At 37.0% G+C, this 17026-nt stretch overlaps 1 protein-coding gene across 2 annotated transcripts in view; it reads right to left on the reverse strand.

The window, feature by feature from the left end:
• Window positions 1-5695: 5695 nt before the first annotated feature.
• AGL (amylo-alpha-1, 6-glucosidase, 4-alpha-glucanotransferase) overlaps window positions 5696-17026 on the reverse strand; it is a 39218-nt gene continuing 27887 nt past the window's right edge. For both annotated transcript variants that reach the window (XM_059822205.1, XM_059822206.1), the window contains exons 27-34: window positions 16420-16531; window positions 15917-16052; window positions 13894-14006; window positions 11931-12142; window positions 11253-11350; window positions 10606-10693; window positions 10378-10511; window positions 5696-8902 (exon numbers count right to left, since the gene is read on the reverse strand). In XM_059822205.1, coding sequence (XP_059678188.1) covers window positions 8785-8902; window positions 10378-10511; window positions 10606-10693; window positions 11253-11350; window positions 11931-12142; window positions 13894-14006; window positions 15917-16052; window positions 16420-16531 — 1011 coding nt within the window. In that variant the 3' untranslated portion in view covers window positions 5696-8784. The remainder of the gene's footprint in view (window positions 8903-10377; window positions 10512-10605; window positions 10694-11252; window positions 11351-11930; window positions 12143-13893; window positions 14007-15916; window positions 16053-16419; window positions 16532-17026) is intronic.

Consider the following 17026-nt stretch of genomic DNA (forward strand, 5'->3'; position numbering starts at 1 on the left):
AGACACTATCTTTTAAAGAATCTCCCCGACTCTCAACAGCTTCCTCCTTTTGCCTTCCTGAAAGACTGGAAGACAGGGTCATACAGACCATCCAGTAGGCCTAGACCAATGTTAAACTGCAGCTTCCCCCTCTCAATCATTTTTGTCGTGCTACAGCATGCAGCCACACAAGACACCAGAACTCCCTCTGTTTCCTGCCTCCTCCCTTTGAAACACTCAGCTGAGGAAATAGCCTCCTTGTCACTCTTTGGTGTCCTCATAGAAGTCCTTCTCCCTTTGTCTCATATCCTGCCCTTAACCATCACTTATCTCTGACTTTCCTGAAGGATTCAATAGCCACCAAGCAGTAGGTTGCTCTCCAGACGATGAGTCTGAAGGTAAAATTGAAGCACTGAAGCAGGGACTGAAACACAGAGAGGTTCTGCCTTCCAAGAGATCCTCTTCCAAACAGCAATGCTGTGGCTCTCCCTCTCAACAAATACTTAAGTGCTTTATAATTTGAACTCTGGCAGCAGACATAGAAACACCCACCCCCCGCAATTACATGGGGCCTTTTATGTTAGAAGAGATCAGGGAGAAGGATAGGAAGCAAGATGACACTTCACAGCAACATTCAGTTTAGAACAATTATTTCATCACTGATAAAAAGTATGTGCTAAAATCTGGAAGAAAAGTTTAATTACCTGACTGAAGGCTTCTTATCTCAGCTACTAAACTAATAAACAGTTAGTTTTTGACTATTATAACTTTCAAACTTCTCTAGTCAATCTTCCAGCACAGACAGAACAAAACTTTCTAACAACACAAGCACAAAATTTCCAAATCCTTCATGTTTTTAAGGAATTTTTGCGCAAAGTTCAGCTTTGAAACCATGAGAGAAATAATCAGATGAACACCTGTCTACTCCTACTAACAAATATAACTTATTATGAACTAGCTTTTATCTGCTTTTAATATTCTTGCAGAGAATGTTTTCTCCAGTTTGATAAATCTGAAGTACAAAATTCTATCAGCTTTTTGGGAATACAGCAGAATTTAAAGTCTGTTCTGTTAGATTGCCACAAAGGTAGTGACTTTTTATTTCTAGGAAGGCAAAAAACCCCTGTGTATGACCATTTTAAAAAACCTGTTGTGACATTGTATTCAATCACAGTGTAGGCTCCTACCCTGGAACAAACAATAGTTTATAGTGTTAATACTTTTAACTGCTGTTTGTAAAGGTGTATAAACTGTCTAAAGCCAAAATTATGCAAAAGTTAAATCTGCAATTACTCAAGGCATGGAAATTAAATTACCCTATATTTACTCTGATTCAGTTGATAACAGAATCTGGTGCTTAAATTTAACTGAATGGTGCCTGGAGGCCTTGGGAAAAGCTCTGGAGTAACCTGACTGTACCAAACGCCTCAATATGGCCGGAAGAGGCCTGGGGGGAGACCTGGAGCAGTACTAGCCAGACAGCCATTACAAGAAAACAAAACCACCTCTTTAATAGTTGTCAAGTAGGTCTCATTACAGGCTTTACAAATTACAAAATTATCTGGAAAATGTGGTGTTCCCACCCAGCTTCAGCAACTGGAATAACTACTAGAAAATGTAGCCCGCTAAAAACACATAAAGCTGACGGCTAGAACTTAAAGCTGTAGGACAGATGCACCTGGATTTTTTCAGCTACAGATTCCGTATTTTTCCTTTTGTATTGTATTTTATATAAAGCTGTTCTGAGCCACTTAAAACGATCTACCATTTCATATCACTCTTTTTATTCTTTTTTCTTATCATGTCTCAGTGCATGAGTCCATCTAGATTCCTTCCTACTGCTGGTATTCTTATCTAGACTTCCCCATTACCAGCTTTCATTTCTAGAGTACAACCTTACAATTATCTTTAACTAAAAATATCACAACATAAATCTCAGGCCTACAAATCTTTCATATTCTATGAGAACAAAGGCATTCAAAGCAAACTCTGGCAACTAAATTTAAGCACTACACGGTTTTCCTGAGACCCAAATTATTACTTTTCAATTACAGTTTCATCATTTTTAGCCTCACTGTTTGCAGTTGTCCTAGAAAAATGCTGTGTGCAAGTTGAATGCCATTAAAAAAATCCATGTAAGAAAACACTTGTTAAAATAACCACAGTTATAGTGAAAGATTGCCCAGGCAGAATTATTTTCAGTTTTCACATTAAGTTTATTTGTACATAAACAAAACATATAAGGGGACAGATATGAATGTGAGCAATTACAGAATCATTAGAAGAACTACCACACAAATAATAAATAAATGTCTAACATACACCTGGTTTCATATCCTATCATTTCCCATTCTTCAGGAGATAAATAGATTCTTGAACTTTGCAATAAAACAGATAAACAGATTCCTGAACTTTTTAATACTGAAATCTACTTATTAGTTTCGATTATCACTTTAAAACATCAAACTGCCAAAGATGTATTCCTCTCCTCTTCCCTTATGTGGGAATATATTACCAAAACATTTTCTAAACATCTAAAAAAATTATGATGATTTTGACCTGTGGGAACGGAGACTTCAGCCATTAAAACACAGACAAGCGAGTGTGGCTGTACAGAAATAACACAGACTTTCTCAGGAGGAAGAACCAGAGAACTGAATCGCCCAGCCTAGTCTTAGCATGAGCTGAACAACAGAAAGTGGCGAACTGCCACCACCCTCTGCTATGAAGCTAGAAATGTTATTTTTTCAGCTATGATAAAAAGTTGTATTATTCTTACATGATCTATCATGCCGAACTTTCTACCGAGATGTTTACCTCCAGCCAGCCCACAGTGCTAGTCTCTAGGTTACCATACATTCAAGTAAGATCCTTTCTAACATATCACCCATGATGTTTAAATCAATCATTCACATCCACAAAATTTATATACCAACTTACTTCAAAATTCTACTCCAAACTCTCCTTAGGCATAACACTACAAAACATCTCGACAACAGTTAACCTACTAATGCCGTCCAATGACTGCTCTTGCTAAGACAATATTACCTCATTATTTTGCTACTCATTAAGCCTTACTTTTGCATGCTTCATTGCGTATTATTAGAGCAGATACAACTCTCCAGGTCTAGGCTGTATGTAGGACCCTTATAGAGAATGGCGGCAAGAAGAATTACAAAGAAATTTTAAAAACAGCTCCTAAATGTACCCCACAAAAGAAAAGATTGTTCATTTTGTAGAAATCTTTCTCTTGAGATGTCATTGGCAAGAAAGAAATCTTTTCTTTCAGCTTTCCTGGATTTTTGTATGTGATTGTGACTCTAAAAAGCACTTAAAAAAAAAAAAGACTTCCACTATTATCATTTATTTCTACTTTAGAGCATCATGCTTGAAAGTAACCGTACTTACAAGTCTGAGTCCTAAGTGACTGCAAATATCTTTCTTCCTTTAGAACTGATTAGAAGACGTCATCTTACGTTTCTCATCACTACACAAAATTAGGCTCCAGTTTATTTGCCAAAGTCAGACTTAGAACTCAGAAATACAGGACTCCATGTTTGTTAGAAAATTTAATGTGAGGAACTTACCTCTATTAATATTTGGAGCCCGGGTCATCCAACTTGAGACCCTTGCCAAGCTGCAGCACAATTCTCTTCTTCTGTGGCCAGCCTTCACTCTCATTGCAAACAGGCACTATAGGGAGAATAGCATCTCCATCTGAAGTTGTACTGAGATACTGCTGTGGCACACACATGGACACAGAGAAGGGAAGTGCTCCTGCACCTCACAAATTACATAAGCTTGCATGACTTGAGCTAAACAATTTTACTATTTGTCAAATACAGTCAATGATACCAAACTCCCTTTGTATAGTACTCTGAGATTATTATACAGGGTGAACAGCCACCTGTGGATGAAAGGTTGTAGACTGCACAGACATACCACAAAGAGATAAAGATTTCTGAAACAAAATGATTCAAGGAGGCATTACACAATGAAACAAACACACCACAGGCAACAGGACTGTGCAAGTGCCTGCAGAAACTCGAGACTGCAACAGCACAGGTGGCTAATAGTGCCACCTGGCACAAACCACCAGGAACACAGTTTTCTTTCTATATTGGTCTCGGGCTCATTTTCCTACCACCACAACTGCTAGCAAGTTTGCATGCTCATTCTGCTTTGGAATTTGACCCTGTGAGAAATAGCGATTACTAAAACAAGTGACAAAGAAGTTGCACCTTGTTCAGGATTGTACATACTGCTTGTGCTCCGAAATCAACATTCCCTTTCCCCATTTTAAATGGACATTGCTCCACTCAGACAGCTGCGCTTTTATGCAAAACTCAGAACTAGGAAGCCCCTGCTTTAACTTGGTAAGCACCTTCTGTGAAACACCAAACGCACAGGTAAGTCTCACAGATTGCGAATAACTCTCAGGGTTGGCCTCTCCCTCATGCTGCAACATTAAAACGACCGGTGTGTAAGCTCCCAAGTTTGCACAACAAAGCAAATACTCATAGGCAAATCCATTTTCCTTCTTACCGTTTGCAGGCGCATTAAAAAGGAAAGGGTTTCTGTCCATCAGGACAAGCGTCACCTGTTTTCCTGGCAGAGGTGGGGCGGGCCTGTGAGGAAACGCTCATCACTGCCGACGGTGCTGCACCCACCGCCGGCGTGGAACAACTCCTCACGCAGTTTCATGAGACACCTCCTAATGACTTGGCTCATTTCGCTCAGCAGGGCTGTGTTTCGCCAGTCGTTGCTCCCGAATTACGAGGCGCTGCGCTACCCTGCGACTGGAGGGGCAGATAGGCGGGCTGTGCCTGCAAACGGCCATTCGCTCAGGAAGGTGAGCTACACGACCTTTTGAAAGTGAACTAATGCACAGTACGCAGTAGCCGCAGTAAACGCCAGACACAGCTAAAGGCTAGTTTGAGCGCACGGTTGTGATTAATCGCGTCTCTACCAGCCCGATCACCCGCCGCTTGCGCTGCCCGGCCCGCCGCCAGCGCTGAGGGGGGGCCGGCCCTGCGGCGCCGCTTCCCGCCCTCTGCCGGCAGCTCTCGGCTTAGCGGCTGCCCCCGGCACCTCCACCCGCCCTCTCCACACTTCCTTCGCCAGTTTTCAGCAGGGTATTTAATGAAAAAACTATACAATAGCGTAATAGAAATTACTTTCTTAAAGGAAGTGCTTGAATAGAGGATTAGATAAATCCCGATTTGATAAAGCATGCAATGAAAGGGGGCAGTTGCAGAACACCTTCTCTCGACCACAGGCAGTTGTGCTGCGAGAGGTGATTTTACCAAGCAGAGCTAGAAAGTGAAAGGAAAGCTGGAAAGCCATAGGAATTTTGCACTGACAGTTAACTAAGAACCATGAATCACTAGGGCAGCTGTTAATCAGTATACCTTAGGACTGTTCTCTTAGGGAATTTGCAATACCATGACTTAAAACCACATTAATGATTTCTAGCCCAATCCCACTCAGACCCTGCTGAGAGAGCTGACACTGACACAAACATGAGAATCTGCATATAGGACTCAAGTTTATGTTTTTGTTTTTTTTTTTTTTTAAATGAGTTGATGATTGTTAGCACTTTGTTATTAATATTTGACCTGAGGAGTTCAGGATCTGTCCACTGTGTGTAAAACTGCCAAGAATTTAGCAAGCAGCATCATCTCTCATGTTTGACTTTTTTCCAAACAACCATATGAAAAGGTTGACTCTGAATTATTTTATTTTGTGCATTTCAGAAATAAATGAATAATGACATTTTCTAAAATCAGTTGTTGCTGTGCTAAGCAGACACATGTAAAACCCTTCTTTCCATTTTACATTACAACATGCAGTGCGAAAATGATACATTATTTTACTTCAATTATCAAGTTAATAATCTTTGAATAAATCAAGAGCTATTAACTGTACAAACACTGGTTAACAGTCAAAATTATTTCAGTTGGAAGGAAGAAAGAAAAAAGGTGTCTCAATACAATATAGGTCAAGAACCACCAACTGGAACACAACAGATTCACAGTACTACGTTCTTTAGTTTATTTCTAAAACATATTAATCCTAAAACATATTTTACTGAATGTAACTTTGCATTACTAGAAGTTTTTGAGTGTATAATATAAATGATACTAATGAATGAAAATACAGTTCAAGATCAGTCAACATAAGTCAGCTATTTTTAGGGGATAATGACTTGCGTATAGAGGCTCATTTAAGTGTTACATTTAACATTGCTTTCTTCCCTCTTCATTTTTAAACCGTTTGGCTCAACAAAGTGTTGAGTAGCTTTGTGATAAAAACAAAACAAAACAACAAAAAACCCAACAAACCACCACTAACACCTCCCAACAGTTATAATCTCAAATCTTTCTTTTGTTGCTACTTAACAGCAAAGTCAACCAATATGATACATATTTTCTTCCCCATTTAAAACATTTATCTGTCACTAAAACTATGCCCAACTTATCAGTGCAGAAGCAACATTATAAATGGGCAGGTTTAGAAGTTCTGTAACATATGTATTTTTCTGTACACAGTGGTGATTTATCTTTAAAATTTTACTATTAAATTAGGAAAAAACCTAACAGTGACAAATATGCAGTCTCTATCGGCAGTGCAGTTTGCAAAACAGTGGGAAGTCATCTGTAATAATGTAGGAAGGTTTTGATGAATAATTTCTCACTTTTTTCCAACACTGAAAGAGCGTTATTGCCAATGTATATAATTGGACACCTTGTGGAAATCTTTTTCAGTCATAGCTCTTAAGCTGCACTTAAAATTTTAAAATGTTTTCATCAAGAAGGAACAATTTATTCTGCCATATTGTTTCTGCTTTCTAAACCACAGGAGCTATAAAACATACCTTGAAATAATAAATGAGAAATAATTATCTAGGAAAACAGTAAAAAGCTAGTGATACAGTAGGACATAAACCTCAATATCATTACCAAGAATTTTGGAAAGTTCAGTACATCATGAAAAATACTTTATATGCCTCTTGTACATTAAAAAATATAATCTGCGGCTACATTTCAGTAATGTTTTTGATCAAATGACATCTCTCATGCATTGTGTCAAGAAAATAGAAGTTCCCCAACCCATGTACTGCAGCAGCTCAAAAGTTGAGGTACAATATAGAAGCTATGATTAGGGAAGGTCTAAGTACTGAACACTTCAGCAAGGGAGTTCAAATACTTATTAACCTTTCAAATAAATAGTGTAAATAAAGCCACTTCTTACAATTCATCTATCTTCGGCCTATTAACTTGCCCTTAAAATGTATCTGTAACACATCTCCCTGAACAAGACAGCACACTTGCACTGTACTTTAGACAGGGTACAGAAACTTTAAAATATAGATATAAAAAAATCTCAACCTACATGTTATTAGTGCATTATAATTACATCCTGGGTATATTTTTTCAGCATATGTTGTCTAATATTAAGAAATGCAGTCTTAGTTTTGCTTTCCCCCCCCTGTGACGTGGGAAGTGTTGTCAGCCTCACTCTATGCCTGTTTATTGTACTAAGATAGAAAAAAAAAAAGAATCACATGAATAAATAGTTGAGAATTACCAACTGCGCTTCTGAAAACCACCCTTCAGTTTGGGAACACTGAACTGAACTCAACAAGAACCTGCAGGCATCCAAATATGAAAGAACATACGTGTTTTGCATCATGTTCGCTGGATGCTGTTACCAAAGAACACCACAATAAGCATGCTACCTCTATGTTGTTGGTGTGATTTCAAAAGGCCCAGAAACCTCATCTTCTCTTCTCTGGTGGTAGACTAGTATCTCTTCCCACTGGTGTTAGGTGTTTCCACCTGCTTCAAAAGAGCTAGGATTTTCCTAAGAATAAAGGGCTGAAGTGACCATGTAATTAATTTAATTATGCAGTCAAGCACATTGACTTCTGTATCTTTGGCCTCCCCTAACATATAGACTGTGCATCGCATGCACATGCACATGTTTCGTATGAATTCCTCATGGTGAAAAACAGATTTAAATAAAGAAATAGGTTTGCTGCATGGCCCACAGTATTTAAATAAATTTAAAAATGGATTAGCATAGCGTATTACCTCATTATTGCTCAAGTTAACTCTCAAAGTAGTTTAAAGTTTTTGAAAGTTTTATATATAACTTCAAAGGTTGGTTTATTACAGTATTCGTAAACTTTATTTCTGTGGTTGATTAATGGAGTGTTCAACTGAACACATACAAAAAAATCCCCATAATACAGTTCAGAAAGACAACATATTTCGCCTTTGTTAATGTATGGTACTACAGCACAAAGCACACCAAACTCGGAAAGCTATAGGTTAGTCTTCTCCCCTTTAAGCATGCATTTGCAAAACATCCATTTACTCTTTAAGAGACAAAGAAAAAAAAAAAAACATAAGAGCTGTGCTACTTATTTTTAGCTCAGGAACGAGCCACTTCACTTTGTTACAGATCTCTGTTAAGATTTTGATTTGAAAAGTCTAAAAAACCAAAGCTACTTAAAATTAAGTTTGTGCATATTCTTAAAATTGCTCCTTACTAAAAGTTTCTGCATCAAGTGTGCACTGCAGTTTTATTTTATTGTCATGGCCTGATTTTCAAAAAACAACCCAAGCTCCACACAGTTATAGGGCATAGGAGCTGCTGGCATTCAGCATCTTTGAAAGTCAGGTCACAGCTTAAGTGATTGTGCAGAACAGGACATTTCCCTTGCAGTATAAGCCAAGTGTTCATTTATGCCCAATAGCAAGACCACAGAAGTTTCATTAAATCAATCAAAATAAACTTTTACAAGTCGTAGAGGATTTCAAGGATAACACCAATTGACCAGGCCTGAGTTTCACAGCTAAAAGGGCAATACTGTCCATTTTCATTGGTCAGTTCTGGAAGCCCTTTCCAGGATGACCTGATAAAAGAAAAAACAAATGAGTATTGTTGTTAGATTATACACTGAAATTAAAACATTTCATTTTAAAACCTTTTAGAAGATTATCTCAGTAGGAAACTGAAAACCATGACTAAAGGCCTGTTGTCCTACAGGCACAGTATGTTCTTTAATAACTGAGATCTAATTCAGTTTTTTCTTTTTCCTATAGCTGGTAATTCTAGTTTATTTGTGGGGGTGCCTCTCCTTCAAAGTAGACTCTCTGCTACTAATATCTGAACTTACACTACTGACATGTTGCTCCTGTTTCTTATTCAGATCGTTTTGCAGTTGGAAGAATGTGAATGATCTTTGAGATAACTGAATGGTATTCAAACTACACTTGAGCCTGGACTAAGGTGCTAAAAAGTGGTAGCTGGAAGTTAGCATGACTACATAAGCCTTTTTTTCCTCCACAGGGATAAAAAAACGCCACAAACTAACACACTTACAGAAATACTCCTAAGTTGAGCCTGTTGCTATATTAATAATTTTGTACGTAAATGAAATACCAAAACAGAGTAAAAGTATACTACTTAAGTAGTAAGACAGAAAAAACAAAGAATGTTACCAAACTGCAAGTTATTTGCATGATAATACTATTATAATACTACCAAACAAGATACTGGGACAAGACACTGTGTAAGGCAAAAAGTTGCCTAACAAATCCCTTTTCTTCCTCATGTGGTCAGACAAACCCTTCCATCATGACCAGGTCCTACTGAGTTACTCTTATGGGTACAAATAAATGCATATTTGAAGTATTGCAGGACAGATTATACAGAAGAGATGAAAAACAAACAAACCAAAGATCTTGCCTTTTATTTGTGTCAAATTCTTAAGAATTAAAAATAAAAACAGACAGAAAAAGGGGAAAATAGTGTGCGTTTGGTGGTTTGGTTTTTAAGAGGGAGAACTCAAAAGTACAAAGGAACATTTACGGGCTATAAGCAAGTTCCTCTGCCTTCTTAGAATATCAAGGTTATTAAGATTCTGAAAGACTGTCATACTAATTTCCTCATTTATAACACAAGAAATCCTAACAATATTTTGCATCAGCTTATCTGCCGCAATTTTAATCTGTCACTACTAGCCCTTTAAAGATTTTGTTTTGCAGGTTGCTTTGAAATATTTTTATTTTTTAAAAAACAACTCACCAACATGTTTTTCTGAAATTAATTTTCTGTGTGAAAGGGGATCCTAATTTTTACATAAGGTTTATTTCACCCAGTCTTCACATGGGTAAGTATTAGTAATTCTGCAATGTATAAAAAGCACCAGACCTCAGCTGTACTTGAAACCCGACTTGAGATCTGCTATTGCACATATAGTGGTGAACTTTGTATGTAGAAAACAGATGCTGTTTATATTATAGATCTGTACTTTTACATGCAATTGGATAGTGGATACCGCTAGCTTGAATGAATATTTTGAATCTGTGTTAGTTGGTGTCTTACCTTTCAAGGTGAACATAGTGGCGAGAAAGAACATTCTTAATCATAACAACAGTTTTTGCATATATCTCTGGACCAATCAACTTTGAGAAGTACAATTTGGCACGAAGAAAATATCCAATTGGCCACAGCCATTCCTAAGCAAAGAATGAAAAGAGATTATTATTATTATAGCTGTCAGTTTGGAAAGGTGACAGCACTTTTTCTAAAATTAAAGAAACTGGCTCTTACAGGTCCTTGGTGATAATTAAAACCTCTGGCTACATTATAGTTGTCATTGTCAAGAGCATTATCATACACTCCACAGTAAACCATATCACTGCAAGAAAGAAAAAATAAATTATGCAAACAAAGTCTTAACAAAAACGATACATAAAAATGGGAAGCAGAAATGAACCAAAAATTTGTCGTGGCATTTACATTTAACGATGGTTAAGTTAGGGAGGTCTGCACCAGGTTCTGTATTTTACATGACAATGGAATTCCAAATATGGTTTAAACTAGTAGGAAAATGGCTAAAGTCTTGGCATTACTTGAATTAATAATTTTGCCCTTATGCTTTTACTCAAACTGTAGTGCTGTGCACTATATCATACATAAGTATGTATCAAGATGCAAATTCAACATCTTTCACGATACCAAATTTGACTTGATTATTGTGTGGCATCCAAAAACACCCGGTGATCGTCTACATAAACAAAACCAACTGCATGGACTTTTAGAACAGCAAAGTAATTATTCCAAAAGTATTTATTACAGCCTTATTTCACAGGTGTATATGAGGATTTGAACAAAAAAAAATACTACCCCTACGTGTCAAATAATTCCTACTGTCATGTTTTGTAATTAACACTTATTCTTATCTCTACTATACTTACTCTGGGTCTAAGGTTTTCATGCCTAATGGACCAAGCAGTTTTTCCTCTGCTATCTGCAGAGCCTTCCAAGCTCTCTCAGGTGTGAACAACTCAGGGGCCTAATAAAATAATAAAGTTTTAATGAGTAAACTCTGCACATGTACACACATAAGACTGTGCATACAAATGTAGAAGACCACAAAAAAGCCTAAATTTTGTATTACTGAATCAACTTCCGGAACCTACAAGTCAGAGTAAGCAAAAGGACAGAAGCTATCCAGTGCATATTTTTAATTCTTATTTTATTTTAAATATGCTTGCCAAGTATTATTACTGAACCTCTTCACAAACCCAATAAAGACAAACAACCCATGCTTTTTAGCTAATTTGACAGGAAAATCAGCCTCCCAGACCTAACCTTAAAAGACATTCTGAATTCAGTGAACACTGCAAATTTTTCCTAACTATACACCGAACAGCAGTTTCATTTAGGTAAGTCCTGTCAAGGATGTGTTTTTAGGAGGTACTCCAAGATGGACCAGTATTAAAAGCATGGAAAAGAAAAACTTTCAAAAAGTTATTCTAAGCAATGTATGTTCCTGATATAATGCCATGCAGCTGAACCTTACAATGCAAGCTTAGTTCAATATTAAAGAAAATTTTAAGTGCCAATGCTTCCTCCCACCCCCCTTCACTTACCACAACCATTGCTATTGTAAAATTTGGCCTGAGTTGGTAATCACACCATGGACTTGAAGCTCCATAGCTGTCCTTATAAATTCCACGTTTGTGAACGAGATTTGGATGTTTCTCATTAGGATCTGCTGGGTTCTCAGAGACAAAGAACAGCCTTTCAAAGTGTCCTTGAATTTTTCTGTTCCACTCATCGTATGTGATAGTCTCCTCCTTTCCTGCAAGATGTTACATACAGGTTTTATTTTCTGAAAACAGCCACAGTGGTAACACCAGACATACACCTATGTCTATTTTTACTGTTTTGCTTATTGAAGTTTTACTTAAGATACTCCTAACACAATAAAGGCCACAGTAGCATTGCAAAAAGTTGTTATCTAGAAGTTGAATTATACTGCAGATCAACTCCACACATGCACGACCCTTTTTTTCCCCCCAACAACATTTTCTAACTTGCAGTTAGCTAGGAGCAAACAGTACAAGTATTTACTGTAAATAAATACTAAAATAGCACATTTATAATTAACATTTCAGCATGGTAACATGTCAACTCTTTTGTAGTACTTGGTATACATACTCTTGCTATTTTGGAGACTTCAAAGAGAGTGTCAAAACGTTAGGATAAGTGTCACTTTTAAAAGCTTTCTCTGACTGAATTCCTGACACTTAACGTAACAGGAGCAACCTAGGATCACCTCCCTCCAGCTAGTGATTCCCTACACTTAGGCCAATTCTACAGTTCACAGGAACAGCTCACTGAAACTTCAAGTAAGACTAGAAAAACATCAGGTTTTAGTCAGCAGAATTGCGCTAGAGATACCTTCCTGACTGAGATACACATTCATAAAAGCATTGCTTACTTAAGATGTAAGAACCAAAAATAGTGAAGATTTGTACATTAGTTTTATATTAGGCAAGTACAGGAGTATTACCTGTTTTTCTTAAACTACAACTGGAATGTAGCAAAAAGGACAATACTACCAAAATTGAAATATGGTATTTCCAGAAAAACAAAAAGCCTAGAAACTTTAACACTAAGCCTATTCTTAAGAAACAAGGCATAGATAGTGAACAGGAATTAAGGCTTTAACAAAATTTAAACTCAGTTACATGAGATTAACAACAGAAGGGAGTATACACACGTCAAATCAATCTAAAAGTTGCTTATGATTCTGGAACAAAAGAGATAAGACAAGTCATATAAATATTATTTCTACATATATGGATTATAATATTGCTGTGTACTGATTTCTAAATTGTCTTACTCTTCACAGATTTTAAGAAATCCTGAAGTGACAGTTAAGTTCACAACCTAAGAATCTGTACTGTCTAGGACAGACAAGAAAAAACATGCCTCACCTTCACATTTTCTAAAACAGAATAAGAGAACCATTAAATTAATTATTTTCCAATATTATCCTTTACCGAAGAGTAAAAAGGCTTTGCAGGGCATGTATATTCACTTGGGCTGGGTAAGCTCAAAGTAAAGTAATTTTGTAACCAGACCAGTATCCCTCTGAAACATAAAGGACATCTAAAGATATTTACGTAAATATTCACCAAAAGTAGTTTTCTGTGTTGTGAATATTGAAAAAAGAAAAAATAAAAGTGTCTTATGTCATTTTACTTAGCATTCCTGTAATGAATGATGCATCTCATCATAACACATAATAATCCCATCACATATCCATTTGAGTAATGGTATTTAGGCTCCAAAATTCCTTTGTAATCCACACCTTAATACATGGAATAAAATACTTGAAATATTGACAAGACAGTATCAACTCTTAATAAGTTTTTGTAGTAACAAAAGATTTTAGTCATACAAGATACACAAGTTATTCCTCTTTTCCCTCTAAACCTTCTTTAGTAGTTTGATAATTATCCCTGGTATTATATGGCCACCATTTCATCATTTTAGTTATTTTTATACTCCAGTAATACAATTATGAGATGTGCCTGTTTTTACCATGTCTTTTTACAGTGACTCCATGGAATGGAAACACATTTTTCCCAGATAAATCCAGCAACCAGCGAACAGCTGACTTGCACAGGCCAACGATTTCCACAGCAGAGCCATCTCTAAAATAATAATGATCAGAAAAAGGCCAAGAATTACTTTAAGGCAGCTATTAAAGTTGAATAAGTAACTGGGAATAAAGCCCAAAAACCTGTAAGTATCTCATTTAGACACTTTATTTTTCCCTATTCTCCTACTATTCCTCTATTTCTCCTATATGAGCATCCCAAAGTTCTACAGTATTGCAGTGTTTTGTGAATAACAGCTCCATCATCATCACTACTGTCACGATTTTCTAAACTTCAGTCATACCTCTCTCACCCATATTCTCTTGAAACTAAAGAGTCCTTAGACTTTCCAATCTCTCCTTGCAAAGCAGCTACTCCATCCCTTTGAGTTTTAGCTGCCCTTCTCTGTACCATCCTTTATTATGTCCTTCTTGAGACCAGCACTACACGTAACACTCAAGATACAAGTGCATCTTGCAGGTGCAAGGTTTCAAAGAGTCAGAATAATGCCCTTGTCTTGTTCTAAAAAAACCTTTACTGATGACATCCAGTATTACTTTTTTTTTTTTTTTAAAAACTTTTCTGGCTGCTGCTGTACATTAAGATATGACTTCAGAAAGCTACCAATGACTCAAATTTCCTTCCTGTGTTGTAGCTCAGTTCTGACAGCACTGTGTAGGCATGGTTTAGACTATTTTTCCCCTAGATGCATATCTTAACTTTATCTACGCTGAAGCTTATCTGCCACTTTTAGGCACACTGAGTTTTATAGGGTACTTCCAAATTTTCATGAAGGGCTAAGAATAAGAGAAGAGAACATTAGCGTAAGAGTAAATCGACACAGTCTGCTTATTTAGATCAGTAGGATTCCACCTGATGAAGAAACAAGGGAGGAAAGGGTGGAAAACTGGGGAGGTTTTCTATCAGCTAACAGTCAGGGAATGAGCTTGATTGTAAACTGGCTAACAGATACTTTTTGTCTGTACAATATACTAATTTAAAGTGGTATTATCATAACCAGCTAATTTGCACAGATTTAAGATAATTTTATAGCAGTGATAAAGAACATGAAAAAAGGATCAGCCCCAGACAACTTGATTCTCTGACCTTAAAACTGTGTTCAATACAGAGGTTCTCATCTGCACATGCACTTTGGTAACTTAGGTAATATTTCTGCCATACTACATTACTCAAGTCAAAAGTGAAGCATTAAAATAAGCGCTAAACGCACTTCTTGGGCTTGCTTCCTTTTTCAGGTGATTTTCAGATAATCATCATATGCATAAACTATATCATATTGAATTTTACTGCCTACTTGATGTAAAATTTTTCTCCAGCATCACCAATTTAGCCTCTTTAGGGCAGGTACCTCAACCTCTCTTGGTTCCCAATTAAAATGCCTGACTTGGCAAGCAAGGTAATGTTTACCTCCAGTTCTCACCCACAGATGGCAATCTGTTTGAAACTGATGCTGTACTAAACTCAAGCAAGGATGCCTGCAACAGTTCGCTAGTACACAGTAAAGAGATTATTTTTAAAATGTTTAATCTCAACTTTAAAAACTTAGATGCTGTGGATATTTTTGAATTCTAAATAAGAAGTATTCAAACAACACAACAATTATCAATAGGTATCTCCTGTAATAAGTCTCAATAACAAAGTACTGCTAGTGCTACAAATACACAGTTTTTCTTAAATCACATTGCACTACTTGATTTCAAAAGTTGACTCTGCATGGAGCTAAGACCATGCCAGAAGCTGAGGGCTTCACCTGCTAAAAACACAAGTTCTTTCTTCAAATAAGCACAAAGAAAACAATTACCATTAACATTTTAGTAGGCAGAAACATTTAGAACATCTGAGAGATCACCTCTCAGATGTGTTAATGGAAGGCATAGTAGATCTGCAGAAGAATTTCAGTTAAAATGTAATTAAAAATCGCCCCCAAAGCCTGGATTTTGTACCTTGGAGTAGCAGGAATTCCTCTGTTGCGAGCTCTGTCGCTCTCTCCCATTTTATCCATCCAAGTGCCACAATTGAAGCGGTTCCCTCCAAAGACAAAGCCAGTTTCATGGTCAACACCCGCAGTTACATTAAAACCTGCCAAGCAAGAATATCACCTGTGAAGTCTGTATTTTAAACAAAACAAAACCCCAACTGCCCCGGCCCCAGCCCAAACCTCCTAAATAAACAAAAAACCTTCATATGAGGGATCTGAGGTGGGTTTCTGAAGGCAACTGTAGTTTTTAGGCGAACTTTTATTTAAAGATAACTTGTAGCACAACATATAAACAATTGCTGATAATAAACAATTAGGCGCTTTTAAAACATTGGATGTATTTGAAGTAATAGTTTTAGTTGCATTAAACATAATTGTTTTTTCAAAAATATACTCAATAGCTAGAGGAAAAGAAATATAAAATACAATCATCATCTTTTGAATTGCATAGCAAGTGTTCTATGTTACCTTCATCTCTCATGTTTTGATCTATCTGCGGACCAGCATTCCTTTCTCGGAAATTTATGCCTTCCATGTGTCGTTGCATTGCTTCCTGTATTACTTCATAAAGCGGCTGATCCTTCATTTATTGCGTGTTTGGATGACATATGAAAGGCAAGATGAAAAATGAGTCGTATCTAATAAAATGAGAGTATCTAATGTGCAAATAGTAGCAATTCTTAGTCTCTAGTTTATGATACTTCAAAAAAAAGCATCTAACATTTTCAGTAGCATCTCTGTCAAAGGCAATGCATTGTATACAATTTTTAATATAAACATATTTTCAAGACAAAAAGCAAAGAAAAAAATTTAGAAGCTGATGGAACATTGCTTTCCTCCATCCCCAACCCCCTGCACCTGTCTAATCATGTGATGCAGATGTAGTGAGAATCACAGAATCACTATGGTTGGCAAAGACCCGTAAGGTCATCAAGTCCAACCATCAACTAACACCACCATGCCCATTAAACCATGTCCCACAACGCCTCGTCCACACGTTCCTTGAACACCGCCAGTGATGGTGACTCCACCACTTCCCCGGGCAGCTTATTCCAGTGTTTCACCACTAAAGTGG

Source organism: Gavia stellata, chromosome 10 (genome assembly GCF_030936135.1).
Source record: "Gavia stellata isolate bGavSte3 chromosome 10, bGavSte3.hap2, whole genome shotgun sequence".
Classification (NCBI taxonomy): domain Eukaryota; kingdom Metazoa; phylum Chordata; class Aves; order Gaviiformes; family Gaviidae; genus Gavia; species Gavia stellata.